The sequence below is a fragment of the Dreissena polymorpha genome, chromosome 14 (genome assembly GCF_020536995.1).
Source record: "Dreissena polymorpha isolate Duluth1 chromosome 14, UMN_Dpol_1.0, whole genome shotgun sequence".
NCBI classification, from domain to species: Eukaryota; Metazoa; Mollusca; class Bivalvia; order Myida; family Dreissenidae; genus Dreissena; species Dreissena polymorpha.
Genome location: NC_068368.1, coordinates 15,817,536 through 15,844,836, shown reverse-complemented (window position 1 = coordinate 15,844,836; position 27,301 = coordinate 15,817,536). Strand labels below are relative to the sequence as shown.

The 27,301-nt window shown below is 34.6% G+C and overlaps 1 protein-coding gene across 9 annotated transcripts in view; it reads left to right on the top strand.

Moving 5' to 3' along the window:
• Positions 1 to 24,939, top strand: part of LOC127857903 (rhotekin-like) — a 64,347-nt gene extending 39,408 nt beyond the window's left edge. For 5 of the 9 annotated variants that reach the window (XM_052394636.1, XM_052394635.1, XM_052394634.1 and 2 more), the window contains exons 2-12: positions 1,956 to 2,414; positions 10,950 to 11,140; positions 11,714 to 11,820; positions 13,551 to 13,671; positions 14,713 to 14,904; positions 15,828 to 15,925; positions 17,254 to 17,360; positions 17,810 to 17,935; positions 18,260 to 18,425; positions 20,519 to 20,629; positions 21,519 to 24,938. In XM_052394636.1, the coding sequence (XP_052250596.1) occupies positions 2,274 to 2,414; positions 10,950 to 11,140; positions 11,714 to 11,820; positions 13,551 to 13,671; positions 14,713 to 14,904; positions 15,828 to 15,925; positions 17,254 to 17,360; positions 17,810 to 17,935; positions 18,260 to 18,425; positions 20,519 to 20,629; positions 21,519 to 21,676 (1,518 nt within the window). In that variant the 5' untranslated portion in view covers positions 1,956 to 2,273 and the 3' untranslated portion in view covers positions 21,677 to 24,938. Of the gene's footprint in view, positions 1 to 1,955; positions 2,415 to 10,949; positions 11,141 to 11,713; positions 11,821 to 13,550; positions 13,672 to 14,712; positions 14,905 to 15,827; positions 15,926 to 17,253; positions 17,361 to 17,809; positions 17,936 to 18,259; positions 18,426 to 20,518; positions 20,630 to 21,518 lie in introns of all 9 variants that reach the window. The other 4 variants (XM_052394638.1, XM_052394639.1, XM_052394637.1 and 1 more) reach the window with 2 other exon arrangements.
• Positions 24,940 to 27,301: the final 2,362 nt, after the last annotated feature.

Sequence of the window (27,301 nt, the reverse complement as noted above, 5' to 3'; positions counted from 1 at the left end):
CTGCACATGCTAATCTGAAACAACACTTAAAGCACTTGCATTAAACACCCTTTTCACAGAGCAAGGCCCATATATAGTGTTTGACGACTATGCTTGGACTTTCTAGACTTGTATCTATGTATAGTCTATGTATAGTCTATGCCTTTGTTGTGTAGTATTTCTCTAATTTGCCTTGTTCTGAAGTACAGTGTTCCATACAGCCTTGGTCTTTCAATACTTGTCTGTTTGTTTTTTCTTGTTCTTTAAAGGCTTGGTTGTCTTGTCTTCGTCTTTCTTGGTCTGTCTAGTAGTATAGTCTAGATTTGTCTTGTGTTTGTTTGTATATTCTTCTGTGTGGATTTTCCTAATTACTTATAGAACGATTGAAGCATTGTTTGTTGTTGTGTTTGCTTGGATATTGCTAAGTCTGGGTTTTACCTGCAAAACAAAACAACAACTACCCAAAACACTTCACACTGTAATAAATCTTCGTATTTTTGCCTCCTGGGTTTTAAAGATAGCAAGATGGTCTACAGGATACATTTAGCTCAATTATTCCTAACAATATTGAAACCATCACTTGTGCAGCTCTTTTAGATTGCAAGCGATAAATAACAAGTGTTGAAATTAATTAAAATCTGAAATCAACTTTAAACCACCAGGCTACTCCTTGCTGTGGTTAGAAAAAAATAATGTGAAAAATATGTCAGAAAGAAAACCTGTGCACTGTGTATCAAATGATAAATAATTGGTAGAAAGAGTGGCTTTTGGCATGCAGTTTATTGAGAGTTCGAGGCAAAAACATACCTTAGTGCTTGATTCCAATGAGAAAATGATAAAAGAGACTTAAGTGTACTGTAATTGTAGGGGATGTGTTCTGCAAGTGTAGGGGATTGTTAGAATGTATGGTTGAGATAGTTTGATTGTAGGATGGGATATTGTTTACTACCTATATTCTAGAATGAAGGAGTTATAAAATCCAGATTGAGATACTTTGTTTCAATGATTCTTTTGGAAGAGCATGTTTAAGGTGGCAGCTAGTGACAATTCTTACATTTAGAAATATCGGTTATGGTATTAACACTCTGATGGTTAAATTTAATAAATTGTGTGGACATTTGCCTGGAAGGATTGTTTTTAATACATAAAGTTTACTTGTCAGTGACCTGATTCTTGGTGCTGATTGTAAAAAGTCACTATTTAAACTGAGAAATATTCTTTGAAGATTAACTGTTCCTGTGATTTGGGATTTCAGACATTTCACTTACACTTTTCCATAGCAATTTTCTACAAGAATAAGCTAAGTTGTTGCTTAACTTGAGTGAACATAATTGTGTGAATGATAATGGATAAGTAAGGTTGTTTAGACTAACACTATCTGAAAAAATAGTCCTGAAGTTATATGTGTTTTTGAAATGGGCCATGCTCTGTGAAAAGAGGCTTAATGCATGTGCGTAAAGTGACATCCTTGATAAGCATGTGCAGTTCGCACAGGCTAATCAGGGACAACACTTTCCGCCTAAACTGGATTTTTGCTAAGAAGAGACTTTCTTTAAACGAAAAATCACAAAAGCAATAAGTTTTGTCCCTGATTAGCCTGTGCAGACTGCAAAGGCTACTCTGGGAGGACACTTGCATTTCACAGAGCACGGCCCAAATGTTTCTTTTGTTGTTGCCACTGACACTAGTCTCTCAAATTATTATAATATAAATATAAACTATGCTTTAGGGTAATTGAGTGATATGCAATGGATAATTGTGACAGATGCTATTTGATAGAAATATTCTAAAATAATTAGCTATGCTCCTTCTCTGAGCAAGAATGATAAGTTATGTCTGTCAAACATTGAACTGTGTATATTCCCCTAAATTACTTTGCTTCTTTTAAAAAGTGACATTCGTTTGTTTTGAAAATGTTGTACTCGTAAATCGCACTTGTTACTCTCCTAAGCATAAACAAGTTACATTACTTACAGGTGATAGCTAAGTATCTTCGGGTACATTTGGAAGACATCAAAACGCTGGATTTGTAAATTGTACTGATTTTACATATAAATATGCTTGGAAGACGTGGCTATTTCTAGTATAGTGTTATCTTCTTTTAATTATCCTGAGTGTATTAATAAGTGACATTCAGTGGCCAAATATCTCTAGCATGATTTGAAAGACATCAAAAACATTGGATTAGTAAAGCGCACTGACGCTATTTGATAGACATAGACTTGAAGGATTCGCTATTCCAAGGACTGTGTTTTGTTCATGCTACGCTTGTGGGCGTAAATGAGTGACGGGCGATGGATAAATGTCTACCCGTGGTGGACCTGTTCCACAGCTCGCGTCGGACTGAGTCGCTGGGCGATGATGTGCCGAAATCCCCCCTCATTATTGAGGACATGAGTTTGTTCTATTACCGACAGCTCGCCGAAAGTTTACAGGTTTGTATTTTATTGTTATGTGATATGAACAGTTTTGATGTTAATTAGATGGCTTCATGTGAAGCTGCAAGTCATTTAAGACATTTCTTTAGCTTAGGGGTTAACCAGAGACTGTTGTTACAAGCGCTATCTAAGTGCACAAGTTACAAGCTCAATCTAAATGCAAATGTTGCAAGCTCTTAGTCTCTATATAGATCTAAATGCAAATGTTTGAAGCTCTATCTAAGTGCACAAGTTACAAGCTCTATATAGATCTAAATGCAAATGTTGCAAGCTCCATCTAAGTGCACAAGTTACAGGCTCTATCTAAATGCAAACGTTTCAAGCTCTATGTAAGTGTACATGTTGTAAGCTATAAGTGCACAAGTTACAAGCTCTATATAGATCTAAATGCAAATGTTGCAAGCTCCATCTAAGTGCACAAGTTACAGGCTCTATCTAAATGCAAACGTTTCAAGCTCTATGTATTGTAAGTGTACATGTTGCAAGCTCTAAGTGCACAAGTTGCAAACTCTATCTTTAATTTAATTTGATTTTCTAAGGGACCTTACAATCATGAAAATGTATATCTGAGTGGTAAATGGTTAACAAACCACAATTCGTAAGTTGTTTGAGCGCTGGCAAGGAAATTATACTATGGTATAGACTATAGCAAGTCTCCAGGTGTCGTATGTATACAGGTACAAACTGGGCGGATGACATCTTGTGATAACATTAAAATGATAACAGAGCTATCTTTACATCTTAGCAAATCTCTTGTCAAAGCTTTTGATCTGCTCATTTCCTATTTAGGATGAGTCATTAAGATATATAGTGGCTAAATATTGAAGATTTACAACAATCATGTATTAAGATTTTAAAGAATTATTCATTGCAGTGCACAAGGTTGACCTGTGTTTATAAGAGACCTGTTTTGCATTTAATGCTTATTTAATGAATGTCTTGTAAGCATAGATTGAAATACTGCCAATACAGCAATGTTTTATGCATGTCTTGTCCTAGTTTTTAATGCAAGGTACTGAAGTGTACCATCTTTAAACGTAAAAGTTTAATTTCAGATAGATTTTGTTTATGAAAAATTATTGTAAAATGTAACTGCCTAGATATAAAGATAAACGGCAATGTGTATTATAAATTTTTGGTGTAAGAACCAGTTCTTATATTTGTAGACTTACTGTTAAAAGTGTGATACGAGACCTGCTCTGGGAAAACTGGGTTAATGCATTTGCATGCTGGGAAATTTGTCGTCTGCTAAAATGTCGTCTGCTGAATTTCTAAAATTAGCATTTTCTTCGATTTTTTTCCAAAGAATACTATCAGAATAGCAAACAGTTTGGATCCAGATGAGACACCACGTTCTGTGCGTCTCATCTGGATCCAAACTGTTTGCAAAGGCCTTCAAAATTCTGTTCCCGCACTGAAAGAGTTAATGCATTTGGGCATAAAGTTGTCCCAGTTTAGCCTGTACAGATTGTTGTCAAGAACAGGCTACATTTAAACAAAAAATACCATAACATGGAGAAGTGTCGCATAAACTAATCTGGGACAACACAACATACATGCCTTATATCCCATTTTCTCAAAACACAGCTCATTTGTAAGGTTCAATATTTAATTATTTCAGATTATTTCAAAGTATTCTGAGTAATTCAATTTGGTCATGGCTCTCTTGAATTCTGGTTTGTTGCAGCCATGTTGTAATGGTTCAGTCCAGCCTGTTCATTGATTTGTCAAAGCTACCCCATGTATTGGAAAAATCAGGCTCAAATGAAGTGCACTGCAAATGATTATTTTATGATTTAGCTGAGCTTTGTCCAACCCTTCTGAGAGAACAAATATCGGGTTGTCTGGTCCTTGGGTAGCTTTTGTTTGCGGAAGAGGTTGAAAATGGAAAAACATCAATACAAAGATTATCTGATAACAAACACAAATATTGACCAGTTAGTCACCCATCCTGGATCTGTGTCCATGACAAGAATTAAAATAAGCATGACGTGCTTGTTAGTTTTAATGGATGAGTTCATATTTGGAAACCCACTGTAAGGGATTAATCAAACACAAACAACAACTTTTTGAATGGTCATAGAATCGCTATTTAAAACTAAAGGGGAAAATAAATTGTGACAAGAGCTATTTTTGTGATATAAGACCTACGATTTGATAAAAAAGTAAAGAAAAAAAGCTTTTAAATTGATTTTGAGGAAGCAAACAAACATAGACATGTTGGATAACTAAAAACCAAAAGAGATTTTACATGAAATGAGGACATTTATATCACCCTCTCCTGCAATTACATTTTCATATGATAGTTTTGTAACTTAACTTTGATTTTCTATTTTTAATTCAACTTGAGTGCATAATAGATCAAAAATCGTATTTTTTTGTATCATGAATGGTCCTTAAATTTGATAAGTTATTGGTTGGTCTTTTGACGGGGTTAAGAGATTATAACGTGATTTGAATAGTGATAAGACACCTTCTACATTGGATAATCACTGGTATAGAAATCCTTATTATCCTTTGTGTCAATTTGATTGCCTCTCAAATAGAACCAATAGTGTTATGTAAGTTAATACTTGACTTAATCAAACAAAATCAACGTATGTACAGAGTTATAATCCTGTATTATGAGGGCTGTTGTATAATTATTAAAAAAATCTTGTACAATTTATACAAATCAATAAATATATTGATGATTTATTGATAAGAAAAGATGTAGACTATTGCAAAATGTCAACAAAATATTTCTTAGTATAGATTACGGTACATTAGTTACAAATTTGAAATGATATCTTTTCAGCGACATAAGCATCTTATTCCATGTGCAATCATCATCATGGTGATGAATACATATTGATGGCTTGACACCAATATTTCTAGTGTTCTCATCAAAGAAATTTAGTACTTAATAAATAATGTGTCACTGTGCGCACCTGCATTAAGCCCTGATATCCCAGAGACTGGTATTCTGTAACAGCCCTCATACATACTTTGGCATAATGGTACTGGCAATTATGTTTATGATAATATCAGTGAATACATTTATGTCATTTAATCACACAATTGTCATGGTAATGTCAATTATAAGTCAGGAGCTTAACAGTTTGAAGTAATTTATTGTGGTTATCAGGCCAAAAAAGGTGCAAAAATGTGGCTTAAAAGTAACATATAGTTTCATTTTTTCAAATTGTATGTTATTTTTGTCTGAACTTTAATTGCTGTACAGGAAGATTTTCTGCTGACATTCTACATTAATAGCCAGTCTACCTCCTAAATACAGATACAGTAGACTCTGCCAATACCGGACTCTCTGAATATCAGAACTCTCCCGATTCCAAACGGTTGGGCCAGTCCCGTATTTTCTCCTTCTATTTCTTTGTTTAAAAATGTTGAGTAAACCGAACTCTCTGAAAACCGGAAACCAACAGATATCTCCGTGAATTTGGCAATTTTCAACGTAAAATACAATGAGTACACCGGACGGTTCAAATTCTCAAGATGCCCGAGGCGTGAAAATTACAATACCTCGTCAGCACAGTGCGTGAAGTGTCACACATTTTGCTCGCGCAATCATCGATAATCGGATTAAACATACCATATATGTGTCAAGTCTTTACCCCACTAAAGAAGTCCGATTAAATAATGTAAAACAAACTGTGAATGTCTATAATAGACGTGCGGTAACACCAAAAAGTGACTCGATCGTTTTATTAAGCTTATGATGAACAATTTAATTACAAAATTGATGCATGCCATTGCGACGATCACTTTCTTGTGATCTTCTCGGGTAGTTTAAAAGATCTTACAGCCATGTTTTGAACGCTTAAATGGTTGTTTGTTTGTTTGTCAGATAAAATTGTGAGAAATATGACCATTAAATATCCATCCACCTGTCTGCAAATTCATGTATTGCCTTTTCTTAATTTCAAATGCATCTTCAGCATTAATAGTCTCAAATCTATAAGTCTTCACGAATCGTTATTCGTCCAAATTGTCTTTGAGGTTTAATTAATTCAGAGCTATTTTTAGCGAACTCGAACACGACTCACTTGCGTATATGACAAATGTCACGTATGTACATGTATAAAGCACCACACTCACTTTGGGATAAATCAAAACAAGTCGGTATGAAATGTTTTTTGCTATAAATCGAATAAAAACACATTTTTGGAAGAATGCTTTAAACATAAACCTTACATGAGTACAGTTAACACATGGTACATGTCAGGGTTCGACACTAAGGCACGTCCGACAGACATTGTCTAGTAAGATCGGTGGTCGGGCTAGTAAAACTGCGGGCTAGCTTGTCCCACTGGTCGTACATAAAAAATCTATACTGATTCATATAACTATAACTAACTGCCGTGAAAACCTTTATATTTAACGTGTAAAATTGCTCTCGTATCCGTTATTTACATTTAAACAAAACTAGTGTATTTAAATAAACGCGGAGCATCCACATGATTCATCGCTATTTATAGACGCAAAGGAGAGCTTCCTGCAGAAATTGCTTGTTTCCATTGGTAAAGTAGTCATGAATATTAATGATTTTCTGAAGTGTCGTAAAATTGTAGAGCATCATTTTACGACTTCTATCGAAAATCGGTATTGTCAATGTAAACATTTGTTCGTAGCAGACAAGAGAATGTAATTTAAAGAATGGCTTTGTTCAAGTTTGGATTTTCGTCCGACAAATCAGTTAATAAAAAAGAATCCAAAGCTTAAACTGACACGAAACGTAAATATGAAGAAACATGAAAACGTCAATTTTATCCTAGATGGAAAATCGATTCAGTTCCCATGGATTGAATTTGACGGAGAAAAGCAAAAAAAAGTTTTATTTTATTGTTTTACTCTAGGCATCAAAAAAAATCTGGTGTTCACTGATTATTTACTGATAAATCCTGATTAAACAGTTACATGACACAATTGTGTTCATTTGCTATGTCATTTGTGGTCTAGTAGACATCAGGTTCGGGCTAGTACATTTTAAGAGGAGCTGGTCCGACGGTCTTGCTGTAAAAAAAGTTAATGTCGAACCCTGCATGTAAATGTATATGGTTTGTTTTATTCTTATATGATTTTGTACACAATGCATACAATGTATATTTCGGCAATATGCATACTCTTGGTAAACCGGAACTCTCTGAAAACCGGATGATCAGGCCGGTCCCCAGACCGACCGGTTAACACAGAGTCTACTGTATACCATAAATTTGCAGACAGTTGACCAGTACAGTCAAAATGTTTGTTATGCGATATAGATTGTATTTTCCACAAAGTGATGTAAATAAATCTTTTGACCGTTTAAAAAAAAATGACAGTGGTAAATGGAAAAATAAAAATAGCTTGTAGCAAGCATTTGTCCAAAACACTGACCAGAGGTTGGTTGACCCTGTGTTGGTATGAAGTGACCGCACTTTTATGTTGTTGTCGTGGTAACCCTTCATTCAAATGGAAAGAAACTGTATTGTTGCATTAATTTTCAGTGATAAATGATACACATTGGTTGACGAAATGTTGATGGATAATATCCGTCTATTGTCAAGGGTTAACAAATCGGAAGTATCAGTTTAAACGTTCAGTCATAAATTGTTGCAAACTAACATTTTACAACCAGCCTTCGATGAACAGGTCTATATATTTCTTTATCAGATATCTTTATAATATCATTGTTGTTTTGCCAAAATATTACACATGGAGATATTTGCTGTTTTTTTCTACCAATACGGGAAAATATTTGTAAATGCAATTTGTTCATAAGTATTGGAACACAAATTGTAGATGGTTAAAAATATGAAGGTATGTTATTATTTATTTTACAATGGTTATAAGAATCTATAACATGTGTTTATATATGTAATAACAATGATATAACCTGCCAAAAATAATAGCCATAGACAAAATACAAAGTCACAAGGTATATATTTAAAAGAAAATCAAAAAAAAATTACTTTGAAGATGTGAAATGATATGATTATCATTATAGTACTGCTGAAGCTTATTTTGTAGGTTTTTTTAATACAATGATTTGACAGTTAAATAAGTTAAGTTTGCATTGTTTAATATTATTGTTGAGGAATAATAGTTTATGCATCAAAGTAAGTATGTTGTGCGTTGTGCTTAATGTGTTATTTGGACAAATTATAAGTAACTTAAACATCTGTAATATTATTCAAGTAGATCATTTGAATTTAATTTTCCATAAAAACTATATGCTTGTATGGATAAAATCATCCGAAAACAAAAATGAAAGTGTGTCCATGCATACATGAATATGGAAAGAAAGTTAGTTAAAAAATGATTGAAAAACTCAATCACTTTAAATTAAAAAGTTACACTGAAACTACTTTTTATGCTGACTATATTTATGCATATAAAGCATGAAATTAATAATTTTGTGTGAGAAAATGAGGAAAATATGTACATTTATGTCTAATTCCAAATAACAGTAATACCTTCTAAGTATATGGTTTAATAACTCACACATTGTACATTATTTAATTTTACATCTAGTCTATCATTTTATCTTATATTTATGTCAATTACATCCAATATTATTCATACAACTGATTATTGTCCTATAAACATTTAGGCCTTATTCTTTTTATCATATCGGTGCAATACTGACTTTGTAGTAAGTTTTATCTTGGTAGACAAGGTTTTATGCAACTTTATTTCACAGTGATAAATAACGCTTAATATTCTTTGGACTCAGGCATAGTTAGTGATATTTTTATCATAAACCAGTTCAAATAAACTGTTTAATATAATTTTATATGAAGTTATGTTTTTTCAATCAACATTTGTAAGAAAACATGCTCATTTGCGCATGATCTGGTAAAAATATGTGTGATTTCCCTGCCTTTCAGGTTATTTCCGCCCTTTCAATATCATGATAACTTTACCAAAAAGTTCTTAAATTGGCAGAACTTTGCTATATCTATTTAACTCTCACTGTAGACAATTTTGCTGAACTTATAAAGGGGGGATAGGGTGTTTTCCACTCTCTCACCCTGCACATGGAGCACATTCTTTTAAAACAGGGCTTAATACATGTTGAGAAATTGCAGTCCTAGATTAGCCTGTGCAATCTGCACAGGCTTATCACAGAGCTCCAGATAAGGTTTTGTGAAATTCTTAAATTACTACCAGATTTTCAAAAATAATTCTTAACTCTGAAATTTTATTCTTAACGTTACTACTAAGTTTTGGAAAATAATTCTTAATTTTTCTTAATGACCTAAAAATAAATAATAATGGTTATTTTCATGCAAAAAAATCAAAATAAACATACTAGCAACTTTATTTATATGAGTTCAAGAGTGTCTTTTCAGTATTATACAATTTTATTTTTCAAATACCTTCATATGCCCAAACTGTGCTTAGATTGCATGCCTTAGATGAATGCTCACATATTTCACAATTAAAACGGGTCTCCCCTTCAATCTTTTCAACGATTAGCCACGGGACTTGTCCCTTCCACTCGTTCAATGTTTTTTTTGTTTTTAAGTTTGGACACGTTGTGTCGCGTTTTTGTTTAGCTTTTCGACTGTGTCGGCTACTGAACATACAACATCGTATAAGATCTTTTCTATAATGTCATTCTAAACATTTAACTTCGGCTCACTTTGCTTACAATATGTTAAAAGCGTGTTTTTGGACGCTTTGCAGTTTTTTAGGACGCTCTCTGGGCGCCGCCATTGTTTTTTGACAGATAGACTGTATACGCCGCTTTGATTGGAAAAAATGCGCTTTGTTAAACAAACCCAATAACCATTCTATATATTAGCACCGCAAATATCTTTAGTACGCGAAAAGAACTCAATAAAAATCGCTACGAACCGATGTAAAAATAATATTTGTAACTTGATTTTGTAATTCTTAATGATACAACAAGATTTTAAAATAAATACGTAACGGACTTGACAATAATTCGTAAATACGAAAATACGACCCTTATCTGGAGCTCTGTTTATCAGGATGGACACTTTCTGCTTATATGGACTTTTTCGTTTAAAGGAAGTCTCTATTAAACGACAATTCACACTAGGCGGACATTGTTGTCCCTTATTAGCCTATGCGGACTTAGGGGGACACTTGACCCACATGAATTACTGGGGTAAGCCCTGTTTTATTAGAGCTTGGCTCATATCTCCTTTATCACATAAAATCAATTTGAATATTTATCTATTTATCTTCCTAGAACAATACAACTTTTAAATTCAACAGAAACTTGTTCAATAAATCACATTCAATCTATAATAGTAACTTTTCTATCTTTCCTTGATAATGAAATACAAAAGATGATGATTCCATTGATGAAATCGCATGTTTTCGCAACTAAAATTAAAGAAATTCTCTAAAATTACATCAATGTTAATGAATGGCAAACATTTATATGTTTCCAGGACAACAAAAAAGTAGCAGATGCTGCTTCCAGTGATGATATAAAATATGTTTTCACAACGAAAACAAAATATCATCTTAAGTTACATAAAATTTAATCGATGGCAAATATTTATATCTTTCCAGGACAATGAAATGCAACAGAAGATCGACCATGAGATCAAGATGAGGGAGGGGGCGGCACGACTCCTTGCTGCGTCTAAGCACCCGAACCAGTTGATGGAGGCTGCGAAAAACCTACTCGCATCTAATACCCGTATAGTAGCGTACATGAGCGAGTTGCAGCGGCGAAAGACAGTGCAGGTGTTAGGGAAAAAGTATGTGCATACTGACTCATGTTTTAATTTGAGATTTGCTTGGAGAAACGGAGTTTAATGCACGTGCATAAAATTTAATCCCAGATTAGCCTGTGCAGTCGGCACAGGTTGATCTGGGACAATACATTTGGCTTTTATGGAAAAAGTCCAGTTTGGGTAAAAAGTGTTGTCTCTCATTAGTGTTTGCCTTATCAATTATGGACTAACATATGAAGATGAATCAATGCATGTCCTATACTTTTTGGGGGATGAAGTTTAGCCCCATTTCTCATCTCAAAAAGTATATATTATTCCAAAATGAATGTCTAGAATTCCCTATTTAAGTTTTCCACACAAAAAATTATTTAATATATAGCTCATTTCCGTCCAAGGAAATATAATATTGAAAACATGTTTATTCTCAATGTTACGGTATTTGTTGGCAAAAAAAGATAGTTATGCCAATTTCTCAATTTTTGTCAAAGCAATGATTTTTCCCATTCCAAATGGCGCCAGCCCCATTCCAAAAATGGTCAAAATACACTGTATACTTCTGCGGTTTGTTTTCAAGCGATGTCATTGTCTTGTTCACAGTGTGACCAATGAGGGCAGTCAGCTCCCGTGCAAGGCACGTCTCAACCTTTCTGACCTCAGGATCCCTCTTATGTGGCGCGACACAGACCACTTCAAGAACAAAGGCGGTAAGGAATCTGTTTTTTATGTCCCCCACCACTATAGTGGGGGACCTATGGTTTCTGCCCTGTCTGTTGGTTGGTTTGTTTGTTTGTTTGTTTGCTCCAACTTTAACATTTTGCCATAACTTTTGCAATATTGAAGATAGCAACTTCATATTCGGCATGCATGTGTAACTCATGGAGCTGCACATTTTGAGTGGTGATAGGTCAAGGTCATGGTCATCCTTCAAGGTCAAAGGTCAAATATATAGCTTCAAAGCGGCGCAGTAAGGGACATAGTGTTTCTGACAAACACATATCTTGTTTGGGGTTAAAATTTGGCTCCAATACCAATCTCAACAAATATTCGTTTCCCCAAAATACTGCCTTAAATTGAAGGTTTCCAAAAAAAAAATATTGGTTCATTAATATACAGTCATCATTTGAAATGGGTAAAATATTAAAGTGTTTGTAGGGCTTTTCCGGGAGTCTCTGGTTTGAATCCTGGGGAATTCAATATATTTTATTCAGCCTTTGTTTCTTGCTGTTGTAATTAAGTCTTTTCATAGCATTATAGATTTTTTAATAAACATATTTGATGAGATTTTTCAAAAATATAAAAATCTGCAAACAAGTCCCTTTAAAGGCCCAAAGCCATAAAAAATTATTCAATTAATGTCACACAAACCCTATTGAAAGTGTTCAATGATTTCATGATTGCAAATTATTGTGTTTGTTAGAAATGCATTAAATTAATTATGTGTTCAAAAGATGCGAATGTTACATATACATTCTTTAAGTTAATTGGACATTTGGTACAAATAAAGTTTGTTTATATTTAAGCTGTGATAACTTAACTTTTGTAACTTTAGAAATTAGTTCTTTTAGCAGACCCTAAAACCTAAAACTGATGTGCAATTTAACGGCCAAGTACATATCATAATAACATATTTAGGAATATCCCCTAAATATTGCATTGCTAAATAAAAGTATCTGGACAGCTAAGGGATGAAACAGTCAGTTTAACAATGTTTGTTTGAAATTCAACACCCATAAAAAACAAAATATAGATATCAATGATTGAAAGTGTCCTATCCTTCAAGTTCATTTGAGCAGAAGGAGACAGCCACATGATGACATATGAGTTTCATATTACAACTTATCTATTTTGTAACATGATTTGGATATTAAATGTCCAAAAAGCATCATGTAAGATTACTAATGGCCTTTCTGATACGCATTAAATTCTCAGTCCATTAAAATGCAGCAATGCCACTGTCCACCAAAATGCATTAATGCCACTGTCCACCAAAATGCATCTATGCCACTGTCCACAAAAAATGCATTAATGACACTGTACAACATAATGCATCAATGCCACTGTCCATTAAAATGCATCAATGCCACTGTCCACCAAAATGCATTGATGTCACTGTCCACCAAAATGCATCTATGCCACTGTCCACCAAAATGCATTAATGACACTGTCCATTAAAATTCATCAATGGTAATGTCCACCAAAATGCATTAATGACACTGTTCACCAAAATGCATCAATGTCACTGTCCATTAAAATGCATCAATGTCACTGTCAACCAAAATGCATCAATGTCATTGCATTAATTCCACTGTCCACCAAAATGCATTAATGCCGCTGTCCACCAAAAATAATGGAATACATGCTAACATTTCATCAGTTTAAGAGCCTGTGAAAAACCCAAAACTGTATATAGCATGTTTCCCTGTGTTGGTTTCAGACCATAGACGCTATGCTGTGTTTTGCCTGGTGAAGATTGGTACAGACATTCAAGACACTGCACTTATCACTAATGTGGACCGAAACATGACTGACCTCTCGTTTGAAGAAGTGATTGCCTTGTAAGTCAAATTGAGCTTGGGGAAAACTTGCGCGTAAATTTTCCTCCCAGATAAGCTTGTGCAGTCCATTCAGGCCAATCAGGGCCAACATATTCTGCATAAACTGGACGTTTGCTTAGCGTTTTTTATGCCCCCAGTAGGGTGGCATATAGCAGTTGAACTGTCCATCAGTATGTCAGTATGTCAGTCTGTCCATCCGAAAAAAACTTAAACGTTGGCCATAACTTTTGCAATATTGAAGATAGCAACTTGATATTTGGCATGCATGTGTATCTCATGAAGCCGCACATTTTGAGTGGTGGAAGTTAAAGGTCAAGATCATCCTTCAAGGTCAAAGGTAAAAAAAATATTAAAAAATTCAAAGCCGAGCAGTAGGGGGCATTGTGTTTCTGACAAACACATCTCTTGTTTCATATGAAAAATACCATAAAAGCGGAAAGTGTTGTCCCTGTTAAGCCTGTGCCAATTTTATAGGCTTATTAGGGGCGAAACTTTTAGCACATGCATTAAGTCCATTTTTTCCAGAAGTTGGCTTAATTAAAGAATTTGTGAATATGTGAATTTCAAACTTTGAGAACCTTCTTTACAGGCTAATCAGGGACACAACTTTGCACCTTAAGGGGATTTTCACTAAAAAGATACTTTCTTTAAACAAACAATCCCATAAAAGTGGAAAGTGTCGTCCCTGATTAGCCTGCGCGGATTGCACCAGACACCACTCAACGCTCAAGCATTATTAAGCCCTATTTTACCAGAGCAAGACTCGAACATTGCTCACTATAATCTGTGGTTCTCTCTCCAGTGCTGATATACCTCACCATAATCTGTGGTTCTCTCTCCAGTGCTGATATACCTCACCGTAATCTGTGGTTCTCTCTCCAGTGCTGATATACCTCAATATAATCTGTGGTTCTCTCTCCAGTGATGATATACCTCACCATAATCTGTTGTTCTCTCTCCAGTGATGATATACCTCACCATAATCTGTGGTTTCTCTCCAGTGATGATATACCTCACCATAATCTGTGGTTCTCTCTCCAGTGATGATATACCTCATGACTTTGAGTGCACCATCGAGATCTACTGCCACAAGTTGCACGAGGACCTCACGATAGCAAGCACTCCGAAGAAACTGAAGAAAAAGGTTGTTAACCTCTCAGAGTCTGTCGGGCGCAGCGTGGGCAAGCGGCTCTCTGGACTGAACGACTCGGACATCATGGGAAACATGGTTTTGTATGTATTTACATTTTTTTTATTTATCCTTTACCACTTAGATACGTATTTTGAGGCATTTGCAGTTATTTAGAAATTAAATTTTAATTAATTAAATACCTTTCTTCCTAGATTCAAGTGTTAACAGCTGCATTTCCAAGCCTTAGATACTGATGAGCAACTAACAACATAAAAACCGAACAGACTGAGTTACTCGCAGGCTGTTCTGGTTTTATGCTGGTTTCAGAAGCCATTCACTTTGCTTCTTATGGGGGAAATGGTTAATGGAATGGATTATGAATTACGCCATTATGTAGCGGTTGTGTAGAGGATGGGGTGCTTGTCTGGAGACTCATAAATCCCAAGGTCATTACTTAGTTCTGGACTTTCTCATAATCTTCTCTTTTGAGACATCTTTTCATGCTTTTGAGCTTAAAGAACAGGTTTAAACTAAAATTGTTAACACTTATAAAATAAAAATTGATAAATAAATAGAGTAATTAAAACTGAAATTTGAACGAGTTTAAATCTCAAAATGTGAAATAAGTGAAAAGGAGAAAGGTTTAAAAACATTTTTTATTTGAATTGTTTATGATGAAGTGTTGATGGGCCATACAGATCAGTTATCATCACATTCCTGAATTTTTTGCCCATATATAAACAAGTTTATAAGTTATTTGCCCATATAAAAGCTTTGGTACGGTATAAGTCACATTTGTGCCAAAAGCCATAATATCATTACAAGACACACTAATGACCCACACATTCCTGAGTTGTTTGTGCTTGAACATAGCTGACAATGCTGTGTTAGAGTTAAAATGATTTGTGTCAGCTCAATTTCAATTGCTGAAGAGATTACCTTTTCCAGTTATGATGTAAGATGTTAATACAGCAAAACCAAACAAATACCACCTATATTTCTCCCTTTATTCCCTTCCCTCCAGGGGCCCGAAGTTTGATCTGGTGGCCAGTGGAGCCCTGAACCTGCATGACGTGGACGACGTGGTGAGGACATTTGATCTCAAACTGGAGGTACAGAGCGGTGAGTACTTTCCGCTTCACCCTTTCTTGCTCAGAATCAAAGCCAAACTAGCTATGTGCAAACAGCATAAAACCAGAACAGCCTGTGAGTAACTCGCAGTCTGTTCAGGTTTTATGCTGTTTGCTGCTCATCAGTTTTTAAGGGTTGGAAATAACACACCTTTAGAACTTGGTTTTACTAAGAAAGGCCTTGAATAAAATTTCACTTTCTTAGGGACTACAAATGCGTGAAAATACGTATCTTAAAGGTAAAGGGTTAACTTGAAATTCCTGGATGTTCAAAATTGAGCTATCTTAGAAGAATTTAGTTCCATTTACCTATCAATATATAAGAAGCAAGTGTATAAATACAATGTGTTATCGGGTGAATTCAGTCAAATTATTCAATTAAATTAAACACACTTTGGATTAAAATTATCACATGAGTTGTTAGATGATTTTAAAGTTTGGCAAACACAATGAATATCTTTAAACATCTTTATGTTGAAAGTTAATTTTCAAAACAAAAATAAATTTTTCAAGTATTACAATTATTTGAGTTTTTGGGCTGTAAATTATTTGGTGTCTGCCCTATAATAGAACTTGTGTACAGTGAAAGGGAGAGAACTCCCGCTAAACCATTAAACCACAAAACAATCAAAATAGTACTATTGTTTTGATATGGTAGAGTTACCCTAATTGAATTAGAACTTAAGTTTGAAGATAATGTTAAAAAGAGTAATACAGATATTGTAAATGTTTTGCAGTGTTTTCCAAATTTGACACATGCACAACTTACATATTAATTACTGTGACAAGAAAATGGACAAAAGAAAGACAATCATATCTGATAAACAATTATTCACATGTCAACCTAATCTGGAGTACATTTTTGTTTATTTTTTATCTGAAATTATTTTGCCAGAAAAAATGACTTATATGGCAATCTGGTGTGTGTTATTTTTATGTCCCCCACCACTATAGTGGGGGACATATTGTTTTTGCCCTGTCGGTTGGTTGGTTGGTTGGTTTGCTCCATCTTTAACATTTTGAATATAGCAACTTCATATTGAGCATGCATGTGTATCTCATGGAGCTGCACATTTTGAGTGGGGAAAGGTCAAGGTCATCCTTCAAGGTCAAAGGTCAAATATATAGCTTCAAAGCGGCGCAGAAGGGGACAAACACATGTTAAAACCATGATTTTAATTGTTGTGACAGATACTGTGGGTGTGAGTTTTCCCCGGTTTCCTTCAAGTCTGAAATTATTATGACAGGATAATAAGAATTGTTATACCAATCTGGTGTGCCTGTTTAATTTTAAAACCATGATTTTCATTTTTGTGACAGATACTGTGGGGTGTGAAATGCCCCTGTTTGGCCACTACTGCTGCAGGTTAGCTGCCCTACCTAACTGCCTCGTACAACCTGTTGTCAACGGATACCTCAGTCTTCGAGTAAGTCGTTATTTCAGGCTGATAAGTTTTCCTAGACCACCACATTTACTTTACATCAAATAGTTAATAATTTGTTCTGTTTTTCAAGAATAAGTTAGTATTTTGTTCTGTTTTTTTTCAAGAATGGATGTGATAAATTGAATATTACACTAGCTCAGTCTTCAGAGAACTAACATCAGATAAATTGAGCTGCATTCTGGTAAAACTGTTCTTAATGCATGTGCGGATAGTTTCGTCCCAGATCAGCCTACGCACAGGCTTATAGGGACAACACTTTCTGCCTAGACTTAATTTTTGTTAAGAAGAGACACAATATACAAGTAAAGCAGAAGATGTAATCCGAAATTAGCCTATGCAGACTGCAAAGGTTAATCTGGGACGCCACTTTGCGCATGTGCAATAAGCCCCATTTTCCCAGAATTTGACTCATATTGTTCACTATTACACAGGAAGATGATGACCTGGCCAAGTGGCGCCGCTACTGGTGCATCCTGAAGAACCTGCAGCTCAGTTGCTGGTCTGCGCCTGATGATGTTGACGTTACCGCCCCTCTAGTCACTGTGCCTGTCACAAAGGTACCAAATTTTTTTTTTAACCGTTTTCGTAATGGGGCCTTTGTCCTTTGGACTGGGGAAAAACGTGTATTTTTGACAAAAAATACACAATTGGTGTTGTGTTTTTCTTTTTAAATAAATACATTACATTTTACAATAATAGTGATTTCAATGTTTTATTTACAAATGTACTTGGTTTCAGCTTTATAAAAAATAAAGTTGCTTTATTTGTTGATGTTTTCCTTTGGACTGCACAGGCTAATCTGGGACGACGCTGCACACATGCATTAAGCCCCATTTTCCCAAAGCAAGGCTAATACATATGAACTCTTTGATCCCTTCCAGAATACTCAGATCAGTGAGGCAGACCCCCGTACCAGTCAACGCTCGCACACGTTCCACGTGAAGACGCTCAGCGAACGGTTTGTCTCGGAGGCCACGCTAGCAGCAGATAATCTGGAGCAGTTCAATTTATGGTGGGACGGTTTGCAACAGCACCTTCTGGACCAAGGTTTGTTGGAATAGCTTTGTTCCACTTTCAATTGAGCCTCACTCTGGGAAAACAGGGCTTAATGCAAATGGTTAAAGTGTTAAAACTTGGCTGCAACACCATTTTTGTTTACAACAGACTTCATATAAATTGTAAATAAATTGTAAATGCCATAAAGGCATAAAGTGTGGTTCCCGATTAGCCTGTGCAAACTGCATAGGCTAATCTTGGATGCCACTTTACGCACATGCATAGCCCAGTTTTACCACAATAAGTCTCAATTTATGTGAAAGAACTGGCATTATTGGTAGTTAAGCACTTGCTTTCAAAGAAAAGATTCACTGAGAGTTCAGTTGGTAGAGTGCTGGACTCAAGATAGGAGGATTATTTTTGCAGGGTAAATTGTGCAGCGCCCAGCCACATAACTTGGATTTGAATTGGCCATACAATTATTTCTACCATCGGTCTTTGCATATATATACAATAGTCGGTCTTTACATATATATACAATAGTCATAACGGTCCTTGCTTTATTTATCTTAAAGAAAAGGTTTTTAACAAGATTTCTAACCATCTTTACCAGATTTTGTTTGAAATAACAAAAGTCAGAAAATAATCTAAGATAAAAAAATGTACAATATGCAGCTAAAATGAGGTGGAGTTTAAAGCGGAACCAGTCTGATGACTGTTTTATTCATACCCTTGTTATTAAGGTTTTTAGTCCCCTACCGGTTTCACCGGAGGGGATTTATGGTTTTGTCTCCGTCTGTCCGTCCATCACACTTTTCTGGATCCTGCGATAACTTTAAAAGTTCTTAATAATTTCTTGAAACTTGGAACATGGATAGATGGCAATATTGACATTATTCACGTCATTTCATTTTGGTTCCTACATCAAAAATTGTGGTTGCTATGGCAACAAATAGACTAGAAATACTGCTGAAAATGGTGTTTTTTCTGGATCCTGCGATAACTTTTAAAATTCTTAATATTTTTTCATGAAACTTGGAACATTAATAGATGGCAATATGGACATAATGCATGTCATTTCATTTTGTTCCTACGTCAAAAATTGTGTTTGCTATGGCAACAAATAGACTAGAAATACATCTGAAAATGGTGTTTTTTTTCTGGATCCTGCGATAACTTTAAAAGTTCTTCATATTTTTTCTTGAAACTTGAAACATGGATAGATGGCAATATGGACATTATGCACGTCATTTCATTTTGTTCTTACGTCAATATTTCTGGTTGCTATGGCAACAAATAGCCTAGAAATACTGCTGAAAATGGTGTTTTTTCTGGATCCTTCGATAACTTTAAAAGTTCTTTATATTTTTTCATGAAACTTGAAACATGGATAGATAGCATATAGACATTATGCATGTCATTTCATTTTGTTCCTACGTCAAAAATTCTGGTTGCTATCGCCACAAATAGAATAAAAATACTGCTGAAAAGGGTGTTTTTCTGGATCCTGCTATAACTTTAAAAGTTCTTAATATTTTTTCATGAAAATTGGAACATGGATAGATGGCAATATGGACATTTTGCACGTCATTTCATTTTGTTCCTATGTCAAAAAATATGGTTGCTATGGCAACCAATAAAAATATTATTCTGACAATGGTGGAATTTCTGACAATGGTGGAGCCGTTAGGGGACTTTTATTGCTTGGCAATAGTCTTGTTAATCAATGTTCATTTGTCATGGCAAATATTTGTTGAATTATGCAGAGAGGAAGGGGAGGCAGATAATCAAAGGGGCATCACCCTTCTATATAACTTTTAATCTATCCCTACTTTTAATTAACAACCTTAAGAGATTTTGACACACAAAAAAGAAACAGTATAATATGAGCAGCGTTCTGGGAAAACTGGGCTTAATGCATGTACCTAGAATGTCTTCCCAGATAAGCCTGTGAAGTCTGTACAGGCTAAGCAAGGACGATACTTTCCGCTTTTGTGGTATTTTTCTTTAAAAAGCATCTTAGCAAATATCCAGTTGAGGTGGAAAGTGTTGTCTCTGAAGACTGTGCATACAGGACCGTTAAGCCCATTTTTTCCCTGAAATCTGTGTTATTTTATAAAAAAATCTTTGTTATTTGATTTCAGCATTTTGGAAGCAGGCCTGTGAATATGTGATGGACGTGAGGCGAGGGCAAAACAGAAGAACAGCAATGTTGATGAGAAAGACTTCTTTATACGATGATGTACCTCTTGCTGGTTGGTATTTTTATCGCTGTGATTTCACCAATAAGATTGTCATGTTTGACACTTAGAGGGTCACTTAGAGGTGCAACTGTAATATCTGATAAAAGATTTCTACTTTTCTGTGTATTACCTCCTTTCAGCTTTTTTGTTTCTTTTAGCTGATTTCCTCTTGTCAGGTGATTTCTTCTTTTAAAATGCACAACTTGCTCGACAAATTTGTAGAAACTTTTGGATCTATATAAAAGTAAAGAGTTTTGGGTATTTTCCTCCACTCAGATGTTTTCAAAATCACTCCACTGTTGATAATTAAAACTATCTTTATTTAAAGCCGTTAGCTAATAAACAGTTTACATTACACAAAAAATCATACGAAAAATATCACATGGTAAAGTTTGTGATCTGTTTGTGAATTTTAATTAAAGGATTTTAATGTATATTCTAGGTCCTTCAATTTAAGGCCCTGAAAGATTTCTATTAAAAAATGAATAATCTTTATATAGAATAATTGATCAAATTTTGTTCACTTCAAGAAAATTTATAACAAATGAATAAATGGCAATACGGACAAATTTACACGTATAATGATATGTTGCAAAAATAAAATGTTTCTATGTGATGTGTAAATCAGCAGACTTTCCCAATAGTGTAAATGTCTTGTTAACATGTAGGATTTTTCTACTGTACATCAGCAAATAAATTGCAATTGAATAAATTAAGTATGTTTTGTTCATTTTCGGCTGCTATATCTTATTAACTTTTATTCTATTTTTTTATGGGGTTAATGCAAAAGTTTAACCTTTTCTTTTTTCATCACCGTTTAATCTGTTTTGGAAAAAGTAAAACAATCATTTACAGTATTTACAGGGTCATAAGATTAGTCTTATATCGATATTTTTTTCAGAGCCAAGACGCATATCCGATGAGCTAAAGGTTGAAGACGACAAACTGAGTGCCATGTTGAACACACTAATGGGAGAGGCAAAGGAAATCCGCAGTGGCAGCATTAAATCAACGTCTTCCTCAAGTTGTGGCAGTTTACGGTCCACATCTTCTAGCTAGCCTTGCGTTTATTCGCTTATGTCGGGTTTAACAATATAGCTGTTTGTTACCATTGGTTATGTTTTTTAGCCATGATTAACCGGGTTTATAAATATATTTATCACATATAGCCCTGTGTTAAATGGTTAACAGACATCTCCTAGAACAATTGTTCAGTGTATAACAAGTTGTTACCAAGATTGAGCTGTTAAAACTTGTTTTACTGGGGTTATAATTATGAATCTGCAGTGAAACAGTGATTCTGAGCCACGTGTTGAATAGACTACACTAATTGGCCAGGTTTTACAGTGCTAGTAGTTATTCTGTAAAGCCATGGTTTACAGATATATTGCTTTGAAGCCTTGCGTTACAATGAGTCCAATACCATGTGTTACATTGATTGCACAATCAAAGCTGTATAACAGAAGGTACACTTTCAAGCCTTGCATTACAAGGCTTATTCCAGAAAGCCTGTAACCTAGGTGACACAATTACACAGGATCTGTGACCTAGATGACACAATTACACATGCTTTTCCTGTAACATGACACAAGTAAGGAGGATTGTTTGCCATTCATAGATGGGTCTGTTAACAAGTGTCTAGAATGAAACTGTTGAAAGTGCCCTAGATTTCTATATGTGAGGTACAATATTTTCATGTTCGCTGTCAATAAATGCTTGCCATGGTGTACCTGGGTATTAAAATCTCCTTCCCATAGCCTTGGTGTACAACAAAGTTAGAACAGCTCACCATATCTTACAGGGGTAACAAAACTCCCAACAGCAGTACAAATGTCATGTTTTTGGTATTTAGTATTGAACAAGCATTATAGTTATGATTTAGAAATCATATAATGCAGCCTAAGGCGTGGAAGTACTTGAAAGCCCAAAACACACACAGATGTTGTGTTTAAGATGGTGAGACATAAAAAAGTTAATGCGTTTGAAAGGCATGTGTTTGTATAAATTCTGCAACGTTTTATAAATGTGGTACATATTAAGATATTACGCGGTGATTTAAAGAAATTGAATCGGACAGTATATTGATTAAATATAATGGCCACAAAAAGCTCCCTTTAATATCAAAATACCTCCAGTCTGAGCTAGCTTCTTTCCAGTGTAGTCTATGATTTAATGGACAAACTTTGTATTATGATGCTTACTTTTGTTGATATTGTTAATATATACTTCTTAAATGGCAAATTTGTTTTCATGAAGTCATTCCTTTGCTTAACTGAAAATACATAAAATAAAATACACCGAGAAAAATAAGCGCAATGTTAAGTTGGCATTGAATTCCATTTATACCAAAGATGTTTGGTTTGTTACCAAACTATTTTCTGCTGTCTCTTTAAACTAATTTGTCTGAAGAATGTACTTTGGATTTTCAATTGTATTATCTAATATTTTCACCATAATTGTGTATGACAATTTTCTGCTCTTAAATCTTAAGTGGTATAATAAACATTACTTCTTAACGTTTCGCAGCATAAAATTAAACTTGGCCTGTTTTTGATGCATTTATATGTTAATGATTTTAAACATATATGAGAGAAAAATATGTTCATTGGCATTTTTGTTAACTTCTGCTAAAGGAACAGTGGGTATTTAGTGTAAAGTATATGGTTATAAAGAAATAACAGAACACAATAAGTTGAATGGCAGTTTTGTTAACTTGGGCTAAATGCAACTCAATTAATAGTGGGTCAAAATCGCTCATTTAATGTACACTTTTGCAATATTGAAGATAGCAACTTGATATTTAGCATGCATGTGTATCTCATGGAGCTGCACATTTTGAGTGGTGAAAGGTCAAGGTCATTGTCATCCTTCAAGGTCAAAATTCAAATATATGAGGACATAGCGTTTCAAAAACACATCGCTTGATTTTTAAACAGTTATGTAGTTCAGGAAATGCACAATTAATTTCCACGATTTATATACATACTTATAATAATGTATTGTGATTAAAATCTTTAACTTCTTTCTTATTTCGAAGTTTCGATGAAAGAAGGAAGAATATGTGCATTGTAATATTGTAAAGAAATATTGTTTTGTGTCCATTTTGTTAAAGGTTGTATTGGTAATTCTTGTTGAGTGACTGTGAAATCTTGAAAAGTCTGTTTATGGGTTTGCATATTGTTTATTGCCATACGTTCAAAAATGTTGTAAACATGCTTTCACACTATATACATTGCAATGCACATGTACATTTGTTTGCTTGCTTCGTATTTGTATGAGAATATTACAATTTTATGACTATAAGTATCCAGTCATCATTTCGTAAGATATTTAATTTCATTTTAAAAAGCTAAAATAAAAAATAACAAAATGACAAAACAACCAAAAAACGCAGTTCATTTATAATGTATTATGTTGTAACAATCCGTATTTTGAAAAACAATGGGCACTTTCAATAAAGGAAAATACAGAGTAAAAATAGTAAATTTGTGATTTTTAGTACATAACTTACTTTAAACAGGAGAATTGACAATGAACTGTTTAAACTATTAAATTAAATTAAAACATGTTCGTACAAAAGTTATTATTTAATTGGTAAATATATCTGCATTGATCCTTGGGTCACATTCTATGGTAATCATGTGTTCATTTAACAAATAATCAGGTATTGTGTAAATATGTTTGTAACTTGTTTACCTATGTAAATATGATTTTCTTAATTAATGCCTTTTTGTATTACAGCTGTTTTGTTTAATTAACACAGACTGTGCTATGTTGCTTTAAGTGATGTTGTTATTTGTATGAAAACATCTTCTCTTAATTCCCGCAGGTTATATACTTGGTTATCAATTATTTCATGAACCTACTATTCAGGCATTGATTGCAGTTTACATATTAATTGTAATTAAATTATCAATTGTTACACGAGTTATTTTATAGTGCCTTTTTGAATGGAAGTTCTTTTTAGAAATTTAATACTGAATTTTACACAACACTGAACATTTAATATCGAGTTACACATAAAGAAACTGCTGTTATTCAATATATTTTTATGTATTTTGCTAATATTCGTATTTATATGAAAGCTTAATTGAAATTTTGATAAACTGAAAGTATTATTAATTTTTACAAAATAGTAATGTTTACATTTTGTTCTTAAAATTTAATAATTGCAATGTCACATTATCTTGAGCACTTAAAATTTAGATTGCATTTAAATATAGTAAGTGTATTATTTTCAGTTTTCTGTAGAACAGAAGAAAATTCCATGATATTTGTGTTGTTATTCAATCATTATTCATGCAAGGATTACTATAAAAACAAAACAAGAATGAAGTGTTTGTCATCACTGCCCTTTGGCTAATACTTTACTACTACTTACACTGCTGCTGCTGCTGTAGCTGCTACTACTACCATCACTTATTACTACTACTACTACTACTACTACTACTACTACTACTACTACTACTGCTGCTGCTGCTGCTGCTGCTACTACTACCATCACTTACTACTACTACTACTACTACTACTAATACTACTACTGCTGCTACTGCTGCTGCTAGTACTACCATCACTTACTACTATTACTTCTACTACTGCTGCTGCTTTAGCTACAACTACTGCTACTGCTAATTCTACTTCCATTACTGCTACCACCAATACCACTATTTCTACTGCTGCTGCTGCTTTAGCTACTACTAATACTACTACTACTTCGACCACCACCACCACTACTATTACTACTGCTGATGCTGCTACTACTACAACTTCTACTGCTTTTGCTACTGCTATTACTACTACTACCACAACTACTTATACTACCACCACTACTACTACTAATGCCAAGAAAGAGGAAAAGATCTATGCATGATTTCGTATGTTTATACACACAAAACTAGTCAAAACAAAAGCTGTTTTTGCATATGTTCACAGTGCATTTTACATGAAAAACGTGAACAATAATACAGTTGTATACTCGACTATTGTGCTTGGATATGCATGTATTAATTACCGAATTCGTTGCATAAAAATTCTTATGGTTTAGCTAGGGATATTTTACAATAGTAGTCTAGGGATATTTTAAAATAATAGTGGAAAAAACTGAAAACATGATTGGTCAATGTAACCAGTCTCTAAATGTGCACAGGGGGCTTGAAGGTATTGTGATAGTATAATATAGTGTGTTTTGATTTGATATGCATTAACAATACACAACTTAAATGATTTACAACATTACTATTATTATATTTTTTATTTAGTTTTGAAATTTACGTTATAACTATACTCGTACTGTGCTAACACCCTTCAAGCCCATTGTGTAAATGAGCGATCATGCCCAGAAAGTTTTGTTGAGGCAATATACAGTTTCTAATTTGTTGGTCAACTAGTTTGATTGATACAATGTGGTGAGTTGTCAAGAGTTAGTGATAACAGTACATAAATATAAATGTGTGATGTTAAACGCATTTGGAATACGTAACACTTAGGCTCATTGGGTCATTGTCGACCTGCAATGGCCCATAAGTCACCCGGGGGTGACTAGAAGCCAATTCTTGTCACTCGAGGGTGACTTCAAGCTGACTTATGGGACTTCAAGCCAATCAAGTGACTAGAATCGGCTTGAAGTCACCCCAGGGTGACATGAATCGGCTTCTAGTCACCCCAGGGTGACTTCAATCCATTTCAGGTCAATAATGACCCAATGAGCAACACTTAATGTCAACCCGATGGCTTCTATCGTAGAAGTGGAACACACATCCATGTTCTTGAACCGGTAGTTTACGGAGAAGTTCGATGACTGACAACCGGCAGTTGCCCTGGATAAGCCTTATGCTCGACCCAAAGGTATGCCTTATTGGCTAAATGCTGAAATCCTTTTTATGCTCCCCATATATATATATGGGGAGCATATAGTTGCCAGTTTGTCCTTCCGCACTTCCATACTACCGTAGGGCCACACTTTTGTTACAGTTTCTCATAGCACCTTCAATACTTTACCGATCTCTTTCATATTTGGCATGTTGATACCTTGCATGGACCTCTACCTTTTGATGACGTTTGAGGTCACTGGGGTCAAGGTCACCAAGGCTAATAATAGACTTTAGTTACAGTTTCTCATAGCACCTTCAATACTTTACAGATCTCTTTCATATTTGGCATGTAGATACCTTGCAATGACCTCTACCTTTTGATGACGTTTGAGGTCACTGGGGTCACGGTCACCAAGGCTAATAATAGATTTTTCCGTCACACTTTTGTTACAGTTTTTCATAGCACCTTCAATACTTTACCGATCTCTTTCATATTTGGCATGTAGGTACCTTGCATGGACCTCTACCTTTTGATGGCGTTTGAGGTCACTGGGGTCAAGGTCACCAAGGCTAATAATAGACTTTTGTTACAGTTTCTCATAGCACCTTCAATACTTTACAGATCTCTTTCATATTTGGCATGTAGATACCTTGCATGGACCTCTACCTTTTGATGACGTTTGAGGTCTCTGGGGTCAAGGTCAAGCTCACCAAGGCTTATAATAGATTTTTCCGTCACACATTTTTGTTACAGTTTCTCATAGCACCTTCAATACCGATCTCTTTCATATTTGGCATGTAGGTACCTTGCATGGATCTCTACCTTTTGATGACGTTTGAGGTCACAAGGGTCAAGGTCACCAAGGCTAATAAT